General features: G+C 66.2%; 1 protein-coding gene across 2 annotated transcripts in view; it reads left to right on the plus strand.

Annotated features, from left to right (window-relative positions):
• The first annotated feature begins 4,080 nt into the window (after positions 1-4,080).
• KCNH2 (potassium voltage-gated channel subfamily H member 2) overlaps positions 4,081-13,883 on the plus strand; it is a 31,346-nt gene continuing 21,543 nt past the window's right edge. Inside the window, exons 1-4 of one of the 2 annotated variants that reach the window (XM_069882686.1) lie at positions 4,081-4,199; positions 6,411-6,641; positions 11,610-11,774; positions 12,702-13,130. In XM_069882686.1, the coding sequence (XP_069738787.1) occupies positions 4,124-4,199; positions 6,411-6,641; positions 11,610-11,774; positions 12,702-13,130 (901 nt within the window). In that variant the 5' untranslated portion in view covers positions 4,081-4,123. The remainder of the gene's footprint in view (positions 4,200-6,410; positions 6,642-11,609; positions 11,775-12,701; positions 13,131-13,883) is intronic. The other variant, XM_069882685.1, reaches the window with a different exon arrangement.

Genomic DNA, 13,883 nt, shown 5'->3' on the forward strand with positions numbered 1-13,883 from the left:
CGGGGGACCCGGGGGGAAAGGGGAGACGGGTGAGCATCCATCCCGGACAGCGGGAGCATCACCGGGAACGGGGAACCGGGAGCATCACTGGGAATGGGGAACCGGGAGCATCACTGGGAATGGGGAACCGGGAGCATCACCGGGAACGGGGAACCGGGAGCATCACTGGGAATGGGGGAACTGGGAGCATCACTGGGAATGGGAGAACTGGGAGCATCACCGGGAACGGGGAACCGGAGCATCACTGGGAATGGGGGACCGGGAGCATCACTGGGAATGGGGAACCGGGAGCATCACTGGGAATGGGGGAACTGGGAGCATCACTGGGAATGGGGAACTGGGAGCATCACTGGGAATGGGAACCGGGAGCACCACTGGGAATGGGAGAACTGGGAGCATCACCGGGAACGGGGGACCGGGAGCATCACTGGGAAAGGGGGAACTGGGAGCATCACTGGGAATGGGGGACTGGGAGCATCACTGGGAATGGGGAACTGGGAGCATCACTGGGAATGGGGGACCGGGAGCATCACTGGAATGGGGGACCGGGAGCACCAGCGGGAATGGGAGAACCGGGAGCATCACCGGGAATGGGAGAACCGGGAGCATCACCGGAATGGGGGAACCGGGAGCATCACTGGGAATGGGAGAACTGGGAGCACTGGGAGCACCATCCCCAGCTGTGGGGAGCTCCGTGGTGATGGACGAGCATCCATCCCATGCACCAGGATGCACCATTCCTGGTCATGGGGAGCACTGGGATTGGGAAGGGGAGCGGACTGGGACTCGAATTGGTCTAGACTGGGATTGGACTTGGACTGGATTGGTTTGGGGCTGAGGTTTGACTGGGGAAGTGGTCTTGGCATAGGGCTGGGACTAAACTGGGACTGGACTGAGACCTGGACTAGGACTGAATTGGGACAGAATTTGGAACTGGGATTGGAACTGGACTGGGATCGGAATCACATTGGGATCTTTCAACTGGGACTGGACTGGACTGGGACTGGATTTGCACTGGAACTGGATTGAGAGTGTGAACGGGACAGGAGATAATTGCAGTGAGAAATAGTGATAGGGCAGCAACTGGGACTGGGAACGCACTGGGAATGGTGTCACACTGGAACAGGGACTGAACTGGACTGGGATTTGAACTGGAGTGAAACTGGGACCTGGAACTGGGCCTGGGAGTGGGATTGGGACAGCACTGAGACTGGGACTGGGACTGCAAATGGGACTGGGACTCAAACTGGACTGAGACATGGAGTGAACAGGACTGGGAGTGGACTGGACTGGGATTGGGACTGGGACATGACTGGGACTGGTATGTGGAATGGATAGGGACTGGACTGGGATGGGGCTTGGTCTTGCACTGGAAATGGGACTGGGACCTGGAATTGGGACTGGAACAGGACTGGGACCTGGAATTGAGAATGGGACTGGAGTGGGGCTGGAACTGGACTGGGACTGAGACTGTACTGGGACTGCGGTGAGAATGGGAGTGGGACTGGAGTGGGATTGGACACAGATTGAGGCTGGATCTGAGTCTGAGACTGGGACAGGACTGGGATTGGGACTGGGAGTGGGACTGGGTCTGGGTCTGCTCTGGACTGGGACTGGGATTTGGACTGAGGCTGGGATTGGGATCGAGACTGGAACTAGGACTGGGACTGCAGTGGGACTGGGATTGGAACTGGAATTGAAATTTGGACTGGGGCTGGACTGGAACTGCAGTGGGACTGAGACTGGGATTGAGACTGGAACTGGGACTGGGCTGGGTTTGGAACTGGTCTGGAACATGAACTGAGACTGGAACTGGTTCTGAGACGGGGAGTGGGACAGGACTGAGGACTGGGACTGAGTCTGGGACTGGAATTTGGACTGGGATTGAGACTGGAACTGGGATTAGAACTGGGACTGGGACTGGAACTGGGATTAGAACTGGGACTGGGACTGAGTGTGACTGGACTGGGACTGAAACTGGGACTGAAACTGAGACTGAGACTGGACTGAGACTGGGTTCAGACTGAAACTTGGGTAAATTGGATTAAGATTGGGACTGGGACTTGAACTGGGTCTGGACTGGGACTGGAACTGGAGTAATTTGGAGTGGAACTGGGACTGGGCAGCACTGGGAGCAGAACTGGGTCTTGGTACTGATTGGGACTGGACTGGGAATACACTGGGACTCAGACTGGGATTGGTCTTGTCCTTGTACTGGGAATGGGACTGGTCTGGGACCTGGAAATGGGACTGGGACCTGGAACTGAGACTGGGACAGGACTGGAACTGGAGTGGGACTGGGACTGGGACTGGGACCAGAACTGGGACCTGGGCAGCACTGGGACTGGGATCAGAACTGGGATCCAGCACTGGGACTGAAACTGGGACCTGGGCAGCATCAGCTCTGGGGACTGGAACTGGGAACCCATACTGGGACTGCGATTAGAACTGGGACCCAGAATAAGCACTGGGACTGGGACTGGGACTGGAACTGGGACCAGCACCAGTACTGGGACCAGCACCAGGCCATACTGGGACCTGGGGGGTGTTGGGAGCCAGCACCAGCCCTGCAGCAGGACGGGGCACTGGGAGGACTGGGAATGGGGGGGCAGGGTCACCTGGGGGGGCACTGGGAGAAGGGGGGGATCTGGGGCAGGGGGGCACCTTGAGAGGGGGTTGGAGAGCTCCTGGGGGGGACACACTGGGAGAGGGGAGACCCGGTTTTGGGGTGGTGGGGGGGTGCACCTGTAGTGATGGGGGGGTCTGGGAGAGGGGGGGATCTGGGGTGGGGGGGTCACCTTGGGAGGGGCTGGGGGCTCGGGGGGCACTTGGAGTGATGGGGGGGGGGTCTGGGAGGGGGGGGATCTGGGGTGGGGGTGTCACCGTGAGAGGGGCTGGGGGGCTTGGGGAGCACCTGTAGCGATGGGGGGGGGGGGCTGGGGGTCCCGGGGGGCCCCCAGACTTATGGGGGGTCTCTGAGAGGGGGGGATCTGGGGTGGGGGTGTCACCTTGAGAGGGGTCTGGGGGCTCGGGGGGCACCTGGAGCGATGGGGGGGTCTGGGAGAGGGGGGGATCTGGGGGTGGGGGGGTCACCTTGGGAGGGGCTGGGGGGCTCGGGGGGTCCCGGGGGGTCCCCGTACCGATGGGGGGGGGGGTGGAGGGGGGGGGGAGCGGGTTCCGCTCGGTGCCGCCGGGCTGGGTGTGCCGGGTGGAGCCCCCCACCCCCTTCCCATCGTTCCCCCCCCCCTCTCCGTTCCCCCCCCCCCCCCAACAAGGCCGCGCTCGCCCCGCCCCGCGGCCCCGGCTGTCAACACGCAGCGTGGGCACCGGGCACCGGGAACGGGGAACGGGGAACCGGGCACGAACCGGAGCCGAACCGGGGCCGAGCGGGGCGGGGCGGGGCCGGGGAGGGGGAGGGGGGGGGGGGGGGGGCGGCTCCATCACCCCCCACCCCAAAGCCGCTCCTTGACTAAATAAGGGCCGAGCAGGGCGAGGCGGGGGGGGGGGGGGAACCGGCTCCTGCACCGGTTACCGGGACCCGCACCGGGGTGGGGGAGGCTTAACCCCTCCCTCGCCGCCCCCCCCACCTGCCTCCCCCACACCTGCTTCTCCTCCCCCCCCACCCCATTTATCCCCCCCCCCCCATTAGATTTCACCTCCATCCCTTCAGGGGGCTGAGCTGACACCCCCCCCTCCTTGTTCTCCTTCCTCTCCCCCCCCCTCCTCCATTTCTCCCCTTCACCCCCTTTCCCACCCCCCCACCCCCGCAGCCCTTGAGGGGGTTGAGCTGAGACACCCCCCCCCCCCCCAACCTTGTTCCCCCCCCCCCCCCCTCCCCGGTTCACCCCCCCCTCCCTCCTCTCCGGTTCATCCCCCCCCCTCCGGTTCACCCCCCCTCCCCGGTTCATCCCCCCCCCCTCCGGTTCATCACCCCCCTCCTCTTCCCCGGTTCATCCCCCCCCTCCCCCCCCTCCCCGTTTCTCCCCCCCGCCTCCTTCCCCCCACCTCCCGGCAGCTCCGTCCTTGCTCCAAGGGCACCGGGACCCCCCGCGGCTCGGGGCCCCCCCGGACAGGCCCCCCCCGCCCCCCGCCGGCTCGGGGCCCCCCCCATGGGCCGGGCAGGATGCCGGTGCGGAGGGGGCACGTCGCCCCCCAAAACACCTTCCTGGACACCATCATCCGCAAGTTCGAGGGGCAGAGTGAGTGGGGGGGGCGGGGGGGGGAAAGGGGGGGCTGGGGGTGATGGGGGGATGCATGGGGGGCTGGGAGTGATGGGGCTGGGGGTGACGCTGGGGGCTGGGAGTGATGGGGGGATGCATGGGGGGCTGGGGGTGATGGGGCTGGGGGGGACGCTGGGGGCTGGGGGTGATGGGGGGATGCACGGGGGGATGGGGGGGATGGGGCTGGGGGGCAGGGGGGACACACACCAGGGGGTCAGGGTGATGGGGCTGGGGGGGACAGAGGGGACTGGGGGTGATGGGGCTGGGGGTGATGGGCTGGGGGCAACACCAGGGTCTGGGGGTGATGGGGCTGGGGGGGCAGGGGACACACACCAGGGGCTGGGGGTGTTGGGGCTGCGAGGGATGGGGGGGACAAACTGGGGGCTGGGGGTGATGGGGCTGGGGGGGACACCAGGGGCAGGGGGTGATGGGGTTGTGGGGACAGGGGGGACACACCAGGGGCTGGGGGTGATGGGGGGATGCATGGGGGGCTGGGGGTGATGGGGCTGGGGGTGACGCCAGGGGCTGGGGGGGATGGGGGGATGCATGGGGGGCTGGGGGTGATGGGGCTGGGGGGACAGGGGGAACACACCAGGGGCTGGGGGTCATGGGGCTGGGGGGACACACCGGGGGTTGGGGGTGATGGGCTGGGGGGACACCAGGGACTAGGGGTGATGGGAGGGGACACACCAGGGGCTGGGGCTGATGTGGGGGGACACCAGGGGCTGGGGGCCAAGGGGTGGGAGTGACAGGAATGGGGGGGATGGGGAGGGGGACCAGGAGTTGGGGGTGATGGGGATGAGGACTGGGACGAGGGCTGGGGGTGACAGAGCTGGGGATGACAGGGGTGGGGGCTGTGATGGGGCTGGAGGTGATGAGGGTGATGAATATGGGGGGATGGAGGGGGGGATCAGGGGCTCGGAATGATGGAGGGGGGATGATGGGGCTGGGGGAGACGGGGAGGGGATCAGGGGCTGGGGGTGATGGTGCTGGGGAGGGTGGGGAGGGGGACTGGGGGTGATGGGGATGGGGGCCATGGGCTGGAGGTGATGGATATGGGGGGAAGGGGAGGGGGAACAAGGGCTGAGGGGGATGGGGAAGGGGGGTGATGGGGCTGGGGGTGACAGGGAGGGGGGCTGGGGGTGATGGTGCCTGAGGCCAAGGGATGGAGGTGATGGGAGGAGGACTGGGGGGAGTGGGGTGGAGGTGACAGGGCTGGGGACCAGGGAGGAGGACTGGGGGTGACAGGGATGGGGACCAGAGAGGGTGGGAGTGATGGGGCTGGGAACTAGGGAGGGGGCTGGAGGTGGTGGGGCTGGGGGGACGGGGAGGGGTCGAGGGACTGGGGGTGATGGGGCTGGGGGTGATGGGAGGAGGACTGGGGGAATGGGGCTGGAGATCAAGGGCTGGGGGTGATGGAGAGTGGGGGTGGAGAGGGATAGGGACTGGGGGGCTGGGGGTGATGGGGTTGGGGGGGCTGGGGAAGGGGACTGGGGTGGAATGGGATGGGGGGAAGAGAGGGATGGGGACTGGGAGAGGTGCAGGAACTGGGAGGACTGGGGGTGATGGTGTTGGGGTCCCTGCGGTGTTGGGGTCCCTGCGGTGATGGTGTTGGGGTCCCTGGGGTGTTGGGGTCCCTGCTGTGACAGAAATGGGGTCCCTTTGGTGATGGTGGTGGCAACAAGGTCCCCACCACGATGGTCTTGGGGTTCCTGTTGCGATGGTGTTGAGGTCCCTGCTGTGCTGGGGTCCCTGTTGCTGATGGTGCTGGGGTCCCAGCCCTGATGGTGGAGGGGTCTGTGCAGTGATGGTGGTGGGAGTTCCAAGGTGATGGTGGAAGGGTCCCAACCATGATGGTGGGGGGTTCCTTGCTGTGATGATGGTGGGAACTCCAAGGTGATAGTGGAGGGGTCCCAGCTGTGATGGTGCTGGGAACTCGGTGGTGATGGTGGAGGGGTCCACGTGGTGATGGTGGTGGGAGCTCAATGGTGATGGTGGTGGGAACTCCAAGGTGATGGCGGAGGGGTTCGTGCTGTGACGATGGTGGGAGCTCCAAGGTGATGGCGGAGGGGTCCCCGCCGTGATGGTGGCGGTACCGGCAGCTTGGCGAGCGGGTTGGTTTGTGGGGTCGCTTGGAAGCCACTGGCAGGGACGCCCGGAGCTGGTGCCGACGCTTCCCCTCTGCCCTAGGCCGCAAGTTCATCATCGCCAACGCGCGGGTGGAGAACTGCGCCGTGATCTACTGCAACGACGGCTTCTGCCAGCTGTGCGGCTACTCGCGCGCCGAGGTGATGCAGAAACCCAGCACCTGCGACTTCCTCCACGGGCCCCGCACGCAGCGCGGCGCCGCCGCCCAGATCGCCCAGGCGCTGCTGGGCGCCGAGGAGCGCAAGGTGGAGATCTGCTTCTACCGCAAGGACGGTAGGGACCCCGCCGGGCCCCCGCGGGGGTGTGTGCCATGGGTGCCGGCGCGGGTGGGCAGCGGCGGCGTCGAGGGCCGCGGGGCCTGTGCCGCGTTGGTGCCACGTGGGGCTGGTGCGTGCGGTGGTTCCTGCGTGCCGAGGGGCAGCGCTGGGGGACTCCTCTGGCCACAGCTCTGGGGGGCCCCGTTCTGCCCCAGCGGCATCACCAGCAGGCTGAGGTGGTGCCAGGGCTGCTGGTTGTGGGTTCAGGGAGCTACGTGCAGTGGGGTGTGAGGGTCCTGCATGAGGACACCCCCACCGGGACCCCCTGCATCCCCAGGATCTGCACAGAGACCTCCCCACTGGGTCCCCCGCAGTGGGATGCCTGCGTTGAGACCACCCCATGCACCCCTGCACCTCCAACCCCATGCACCCCGCTTTGCCCCCCAACTCTGCGCCCCCAGCCCATCCCCGTGGAGCCGTGGGGGCTGCCTGGCATCGAAGCGAGGGACGTGGGGCACGCAGGGGAGATGCTCCTGCCCCACAGCTGCTCCACGGCAGGGGCTGCAGGGCTCGAGACCGCGCTGGGTGTCGCGGTGCTGCCGTCTTGGGGCACCACCACGCCCCATCCCTCGCTCCCAGGGGTCCCTGTGCCAGGGCTCCCCCACGGGTGCCGGCACCAGGTGTCGCGGCTCTCGCGACAGCTCGGCACCCGGCCTGGTTCTGGTGAGCAGAGTAAACAAAGCTGTTCCCAGCCGCCGGCCTGCGCCGAATCCGCCGGCCTGCGCCGCCTCGTGCAGCCGCGCCGGCCTGGGGCACCGCGTGCTGGCAGCGCCGCTTGAGCGGCTGCCAGCGGCTCCGAGCCGGAGATGGGACGGAAGCAGCGTGGCGGGAGAGCCTGCTGTGCCGCAGCCGGCTGCGGCTGTGCCCTGCTGCCCATGCAGCCAGCTGTGGTGCTTCCCATGCAGCTGGGCACCACAGCGCTGCTGATTCATCCAGCTGCAGCACTGCACACGCAGTGGCTCGCGGCTGTGCCGTTCTCCCATGCAGCCGGTTGCAACGCAGCCGGTTGTGGCTGAGCCGTGCAGCCGGCTGCAGTGCTGCCCCTGCAGCTGGTTTTGGAGCTGGAGGTGCAGCTGAGCGCTGCAGTGCTGCCCCTGCAGCTGGTTTTGGAGCCGGCGGTGCAGCTGAGCACTGCAGTGCTGCCCCTGCAGCTGGTTTTGGGGCTGGAGGTAGAGCTGAGCACTGCAGTGCTGCCCCTGCAGCTGGTTTTGGGGCTGGAGGTAGAGCTGAGCACTGCAGTGATGCCCCTGCAGCTGGTTTTGGGGCTGGAGGTAGAGCTGAGCACTGCAGTGATGCCCCTGCAGCTGGTTTTGGAGCCGGCAGTGCAGCTGAGCACTGCAGTGCTGCCCCTGCAGCTGGTTTTGGGGCTGGTGGTGCAGCCGGGCGCTGCAGTGCCTGGCACGGCGGGTGCAGCCGATGCCCTTTGGACCCGAATGCGGCGCCCGCGCTGGGCAGGCGCTGGCAACGCGTGGCTGCTCCTTCCTGGTGCTGGAGGAGCTCTTGTTAGGGCTCCGCTAATTACGGGGCGCAGCGCTTGCTGCCGGCGGGGGTCCCCGTGCAGGTGGCCCCGTTCAGGACATGGTGAGGGGGTCCTGACTGGGCTCCCGGTGCTGGTGTCCCAGTTCCAGACCCAGTGTGGGGGTCTTGTGTCAGCCGCGTGCTGCAGCATTGGGGGTAGCACGGTGCTGCTGCTGGGGGGGGGGTGGGTTGAGGGGCCTCGCTGTGCTGGGGGACCCCGAAAGCTGCTGTGGCGCAGGGGCCTTGTGGCCGCCAGCTCTGCCATTGCGGCTACAACCCGGCAACCTTGGTTGAAGCCAACGGCAGGAGGGTGAACGAGGCCAAATGGCAGGTCCTGCACTTGGGGCACAACGACCCTGAGCAGCTCCAGCCTAGGAGAAGCCTGGAAAGTGCCTGGAGGAGAAGGACCTGGGGGTGTTGGTTGACAGCGACTGAACATGAGCCAGCAGGGGCCCAGGGGGCCAAGAAGGCCAAGGGCATCTTGGCTTGGAGCAGAGCCGGCGTGGCCAGCAGGGCCAGGGAGGTTCTGCTCCCTCTGGACTCAGCCCTGGGGAGACCGCTCCTCGAATCCTGGGGTCAGTTCTGGGCCCCTCACTCCAAGAAAGACCTTGAGGGGCTGGAGAACGTCTGGAGAAGGGAACGGAGCTGGGGAGGGGGCTGGAGAACAAGGGTTAGGAGGAGTTTCTGAGAGAGCTGGGGGGGTTCAGCCTGGAGAAGAGGAGGCTGAGGGGAGACCTCATTGCTCTCTGCAACTCCCTGAGAAGAGGTTGTGGAGAGGAGGGAGCTGGGCTCTTCTCCCAAGGGACAGGGGACAGGACGAGAGGGAATGGCCTCAAGCTCCACCAGGGGAGGGTCAGGCTGGACAGCAGGATGGAATCTTTCCTGGAAAGGGTCATTGGGCAGTGTCCGAGGCTGCCCAGGGAGGGGGTTGAGTCCCCTTCCCTGGAGGGGTTTAAGGGCCGGGTGGCCGAGGTGCTGAGGGACACGGGTCAGTGATTGATGGGGATGGTTGGACTCCATGATCCCGTGGGTCTCTTCCAACCTGGTGATTCTGTGATTCTCGGAGCAGCCTTGGCGCAGCAGCCGTGGCTGGTCCCCTCGGCGCCCTCGCTGCCCTTTGCCCTGACGCCCCGTGCCCTGCTCCCCGCTGCGCCCCTGGGCTGCGGTTTTGCGCTGCGGTTGTGCGAGGCTGCAGGGCCCCAGCGCGTCGCCAGCCGCAGCCGCAGCCGTGGCGGGTGAGCGATGGTGTTTACACAGCCGGGGACGCCGTGTGCCCGCAGCGCCGGCCTTGGGCTCCCTGGGGCACCCGCCGCGTGGCTGGGGCAGCGGGGGCACCGCGGCCGCATGGGGGGCCTCTCCTGGGGCAGCGTCCCACCGCGAGGGTCCCGGTGTGGGGGTCCCAGTGCTGGGGTCCCAGTTCAGGTCCCAGCGTGGGGGTCCCAGTGCAGGGGTCCCAGTTCAGGTCCCAGGGTGGGGATCCCAGTTCAGGATCTGGCGCAGGGTTCCCCGTGCGGGGTTCCTAGTGTGGGGTTCCCAATTCAGTTCCCAGAGTGGGGATCCCAGTTCATGATCTGGTGTGGAGATCCCAGTGCTGCTGTCCCAGTTCAGGTCCTGGTGCAGGGCTCCCATTGCAGGGTTCCCAGTTCAGGTCCCAGTTCAGGTCCAGGGTGGGTGTCCCAGTTCAGGATCTGGTGTGGGGGTCCCAGTGTGGGGTTCCCAGTTCAGGTCCCAGGGTGGGGATCCCAGTTCAGGATCTGGTGCAGGGTTCCCCAGTGCAGGGGTCCCAGTGCAGGTCCTGGTACGGGGGTCCCAGTTCATGTCCCAGTGCTGGTGTCCCAGTTCAGGTCCCAGTTCAGGTCCTGGCGTGGGGGTTCTGGTGCTGGGTTCCCAGTGCTGGTGTCCCAGTTCAGGTCCTGGTGTGGGGGTTCTGGTGTGGGGTTCCCAGTGCAGGGGTCCCAGTTCAGGTCCCAGTGTGGTGGCCCCGAGGGCTGCAAAGAGCATTGCCCACAATGTTGGGGTGCAAGGGGGGGAGTTGATGTGCACGGAGGGGGGACACAGTGCAGGTGTTGGGGTGCAGGGGGTGTTGGCAGACTGGACAGGAGGAATTTCTTCACGATGAGGGTGGGGAGGCCCTGGAACAGGTTGCCCAGAGCAGGGGTGGCTGCGCCATCCCTGGAGGGGTTCAAGGCCAGGTTGGATGGGGCTTGGAGCCCCTGATCCAGTGGGAGGTGTCCCTGCCAAGGCAGGGGTGGGACTGGATGGATTTTAAGGTCCCTTCCAACCAACCTGTTGGGTGATCCCATGCTGTGGCGTTGCGTGGCATGTTGCACCGTGTGCTGCAGCGTGGCTGGGCACGGGGGGGCCGGTGCTTGTGGTGGCCCCGGGGGGGTTGGGGGGATTAGGATTCCCTGGGGGGGCTCGGCTGCAGCAAAGCTGCTGGTGGCACCGTGCCACGTGTCGGTGCTGCTAATCCCCCCCGTGCCATTCCGTGCCACGCTCGCTGTGCCATGCGGTGCCGCAGGGATCCCCATCCCAGGGGTGCAAGGGGGGGCTGCTGCTCGTGGCCCCCCAAATCCCCCCACCGTGTGCTTTGGGGTGCCCCCAGATGCCCCCCCTTGCAGCTTGCACCCCCCCTGGCCCTCTCCAACCCCTCTCATGCTGCTCTCAGACCCCCCCCAAGCTGCATCCAGACACCCCCTTTTCCCAGCTTGCACACCCCTGACCACCCCCCCTTCTGCCCCTGGACACCCTGGCTGCTCCCACTCCCCCCTCAGCCCCCCCAGCTGCACCCAGACCCCCACTTCTGCCCCTGGACACCCCCCCGGCTGCTCCCACTCCCCCCTCAGTCCCTCCTAGGCTGCCCCCCCCTCTCCCCAGCCCCTCCCCTCCACCCCCCCAGTCCAGCTGTGGCTGCAGGATTAACACCACAGCTGTTAACGAGCCCTGATCCGCTTAAGCCCCTGGCCCCGCACCCCTCCCTGCCCCCACTATGGCCCTTGTGTCCGTCCCCCCCACTCCGTGGCCCCAGGTGCCCCCACATTTCCTCCCCCCTCAGCCTGCTCTTCCCCGTTTTAGGGGGAAGCAGGACCCTCCCCACCCTCTGGTGCCTCAGTTTCCCCAGCCTGTGCGTTTCCCTGCTGAGTCAGCAGATTCAGATCCTATGGGGATGGAGGGGCAAGGGTTGGGGGGGGGCAGGAGGGGGTCCAGGGGGAACAGGGCCCTCTTCACCCTCTCGTGCCTCAGTTTCCCCAACCCGTGATGCAGCTGCGCAGCCCTGCTGAGTCAGCAAATTCAAATCCCATGGGGTTGGGGGGGGGCAGAAGGGGTCTCCCGGCTGGGGAGGGGGGACAAGAGGGGTTACCCAGGCGGTGCTGAGCCCCCCACCCCGTCCTCCCCAACCCTGCAGGCAGCTGCTTCTTGTGCCTGGTGGATGTGGTGCCCGTGAAGAACGAGGATGGGGCTGTCATCATGTTCATCCTCAACTTCGAGGTGGTGATGGAGAAGGAGCGTCTGGGCTCGCCTGACAAGGACACCAACCACTGGGTCACCCCCGCCACCTGGTTCCCCGCAGGTAGGGCCTGCAGCTCCTGCACATCTCGCAGCCCTGAGACCTCAACCCTGCTCCTGCAGCTCCCGCACCCCTTGCACATCGTGCAGCTCTGCTCTTGCAGCTCCTGCATGTCCCACCTCCCTCCTCCTGCAGCTCCTGCTCATCCCACACCTCTGCTCCTGCAGCTGCTGCACATCTCGCATCCCTTTCTCCTGCAGCTCCCTCAACCCTGCTCAGCCTTCATCTCTGCTTCTGCTCATCCCACTTGTCCTGCTGCTGCAGCTCCCACTTGTCCTGCTCCTGTTTGCCCTGCACCCCAGCTCCTTCAGCTCTTCTCCTGCTCATCCTGCGTGCCTGCTCCTGCAGCTCCCACTTGTCCTGTGCCTCTGCTCCTGCATCTCCCGAATCCCTTGCACATAATGCACCCCTGGTCCTGCAGCTCCCTCGATCCTGCTCCTGCAGCTCCCGCGCATCTCACACCCCTCGCTCCTGCAGCTCCTGCAGCTCCTACAGCTCCCGCACATCTCACACCCCTCGCTCCTGCAGCTCCTGCACATCTTGCCCGCCTCGCTCCTGCAGCTCCTGCAGCTCCTGCAGCTCCTGAGCATCCCACACCCCTTGCTCCTGCAGCTCCTGCAGCTCCTACAGCTCCCGCACATCTCACACCCCTCACCCCTGCAGCTCCTGCAGCTCCTGCAGCTCCTGCAGCTCCTGCCCCCCTCGCCCCTGCAGCTCCTGCAGCTCCTGCCCCCCTCGCTCCTGCAGCTCCCGCGCATCTCGGCCCCCTCGCTCCTGCAGCTCCCACACATCCCACACCCCTCGCTCCTGCAGCTCCTGCAGCTCCTGCAGCTCCCGCGTCCCTGGCTCGTGGCTCGCGCCGCAGCGTGTGGCGAGTGCCCGCGGGGTGGGTTTGGCGAGCAGCCCCCGACCCGTCTCGTGCCCCCGCAGGGCGCAGCAAGTCCCTGCGGCTGAAGCTGCCGGCGCTGCTGGCGCTGGCGGGCAGCAAGCAGTCGCTGCCGCCCGAGCCGCCCGACGCCGTCGTCGTCGACTTCTCCAAGCAGAGCAGCGACTCCGGCCCCGAGGAGCCCGCGTCGTCGCTGGATGCCGGCGGCCCCTTGGGGGGCACCCAGGCCGAGGACGAGGCGGCGCTGATGGGGGACGAGCCCCCCGTCACCCAGTCCTCGCCGCGCGGCGACCGCCTGGCGCTGCACGCCGCCTTCTCCAACTGCAGCCTGGGCCGCAGCCGCGAGAGCCTGCACAGCGTGCGCCGCGCCTCCTCCGTCGACGACATCGAGGCCATGAGGGGCGAGGGCGACAAGCGCGGCCACAGCCGCCACGCCAGCGCCGGCCACGCCATGCACCGCGGATCCAGCACCGGTACCGCACGGGGGGCTCCCGGCCTCGGCGCTGCCATGGGTGCAGGGGAGTCGTTAGCCCAGGCAGCTCGTTAGGGATGGGGACACAGCCAGGCATGCGCCATAACGGCCGCGGCCATGGGGTGAAGTCCTTGGGGGGCAGCTCGTTAGGGCCAGGTTGGTGTCTTTATGGCAGCTCCTTAGGGCCAGGTTGGTGTTCTCGTGGCACCTAATTAGAGCCAGGTTGGTGTCTTCGTGGCAGCTCATTAGGAACCTCATTAGGACCAAGTTGATGTCCTCATGGCAGCTCATTAGAGCCAGGCTGGCATCCTCATGGGAGCTCATTAGGGCCAAGTTGGTGTCCTTATGACAGCTCGTTGGGGGCTTCATTAGGGCCAGGTTGGTGTCTTCGTGGCAGCTCATTAGGAACCTCGTTTGGGCCAAGTTGGTGTCCTTGTGGCAGCTCATTAGGAACGTCGATAGGGCCAGGTTGGTGTTCTTGTGGCACCTAATTAGAGCCAGGTTGGTGTCCTCGTGGCAGCTCATTGGGAACGTCATTAGGACCAAGTTGATGTCCTTGTGGCAGCTCATTAGGGCCTTCGTTAGAGCCAGATTGGCATCCTCGTGGTACCTCATTCCAGCCAGTTTGGTGTCCTCGTGGCACCTAATTAGGGACCTCATTAGAGCCAGGTTGGTGTCCTCTGGCTGCTCATTAGGGCCTTCGTTAGGGCCAGATTGGCATCCTCATGGTACCTCATTCCAGCCAGTTTGGTGT

The sequence above is a fragment of the Phaenicophaeus curvirostris genome, unplaced genomic scaffold (genome assembly GCF_032191515.1).
Source record: "Phaenicophaeus curvirostris isolate KB17595 unplaced genomic scaffold, BPBGC_Pcur_1.0 scaffold_290, whole genome shotgun sequence".
NCBI classification, from domain to species: Eukaryota; Metazoa; Chordata; class Aves; order Cuculiformes; family Cuculidae; genus Phaenicophaeus; species Phaenicophaeus curvirostris.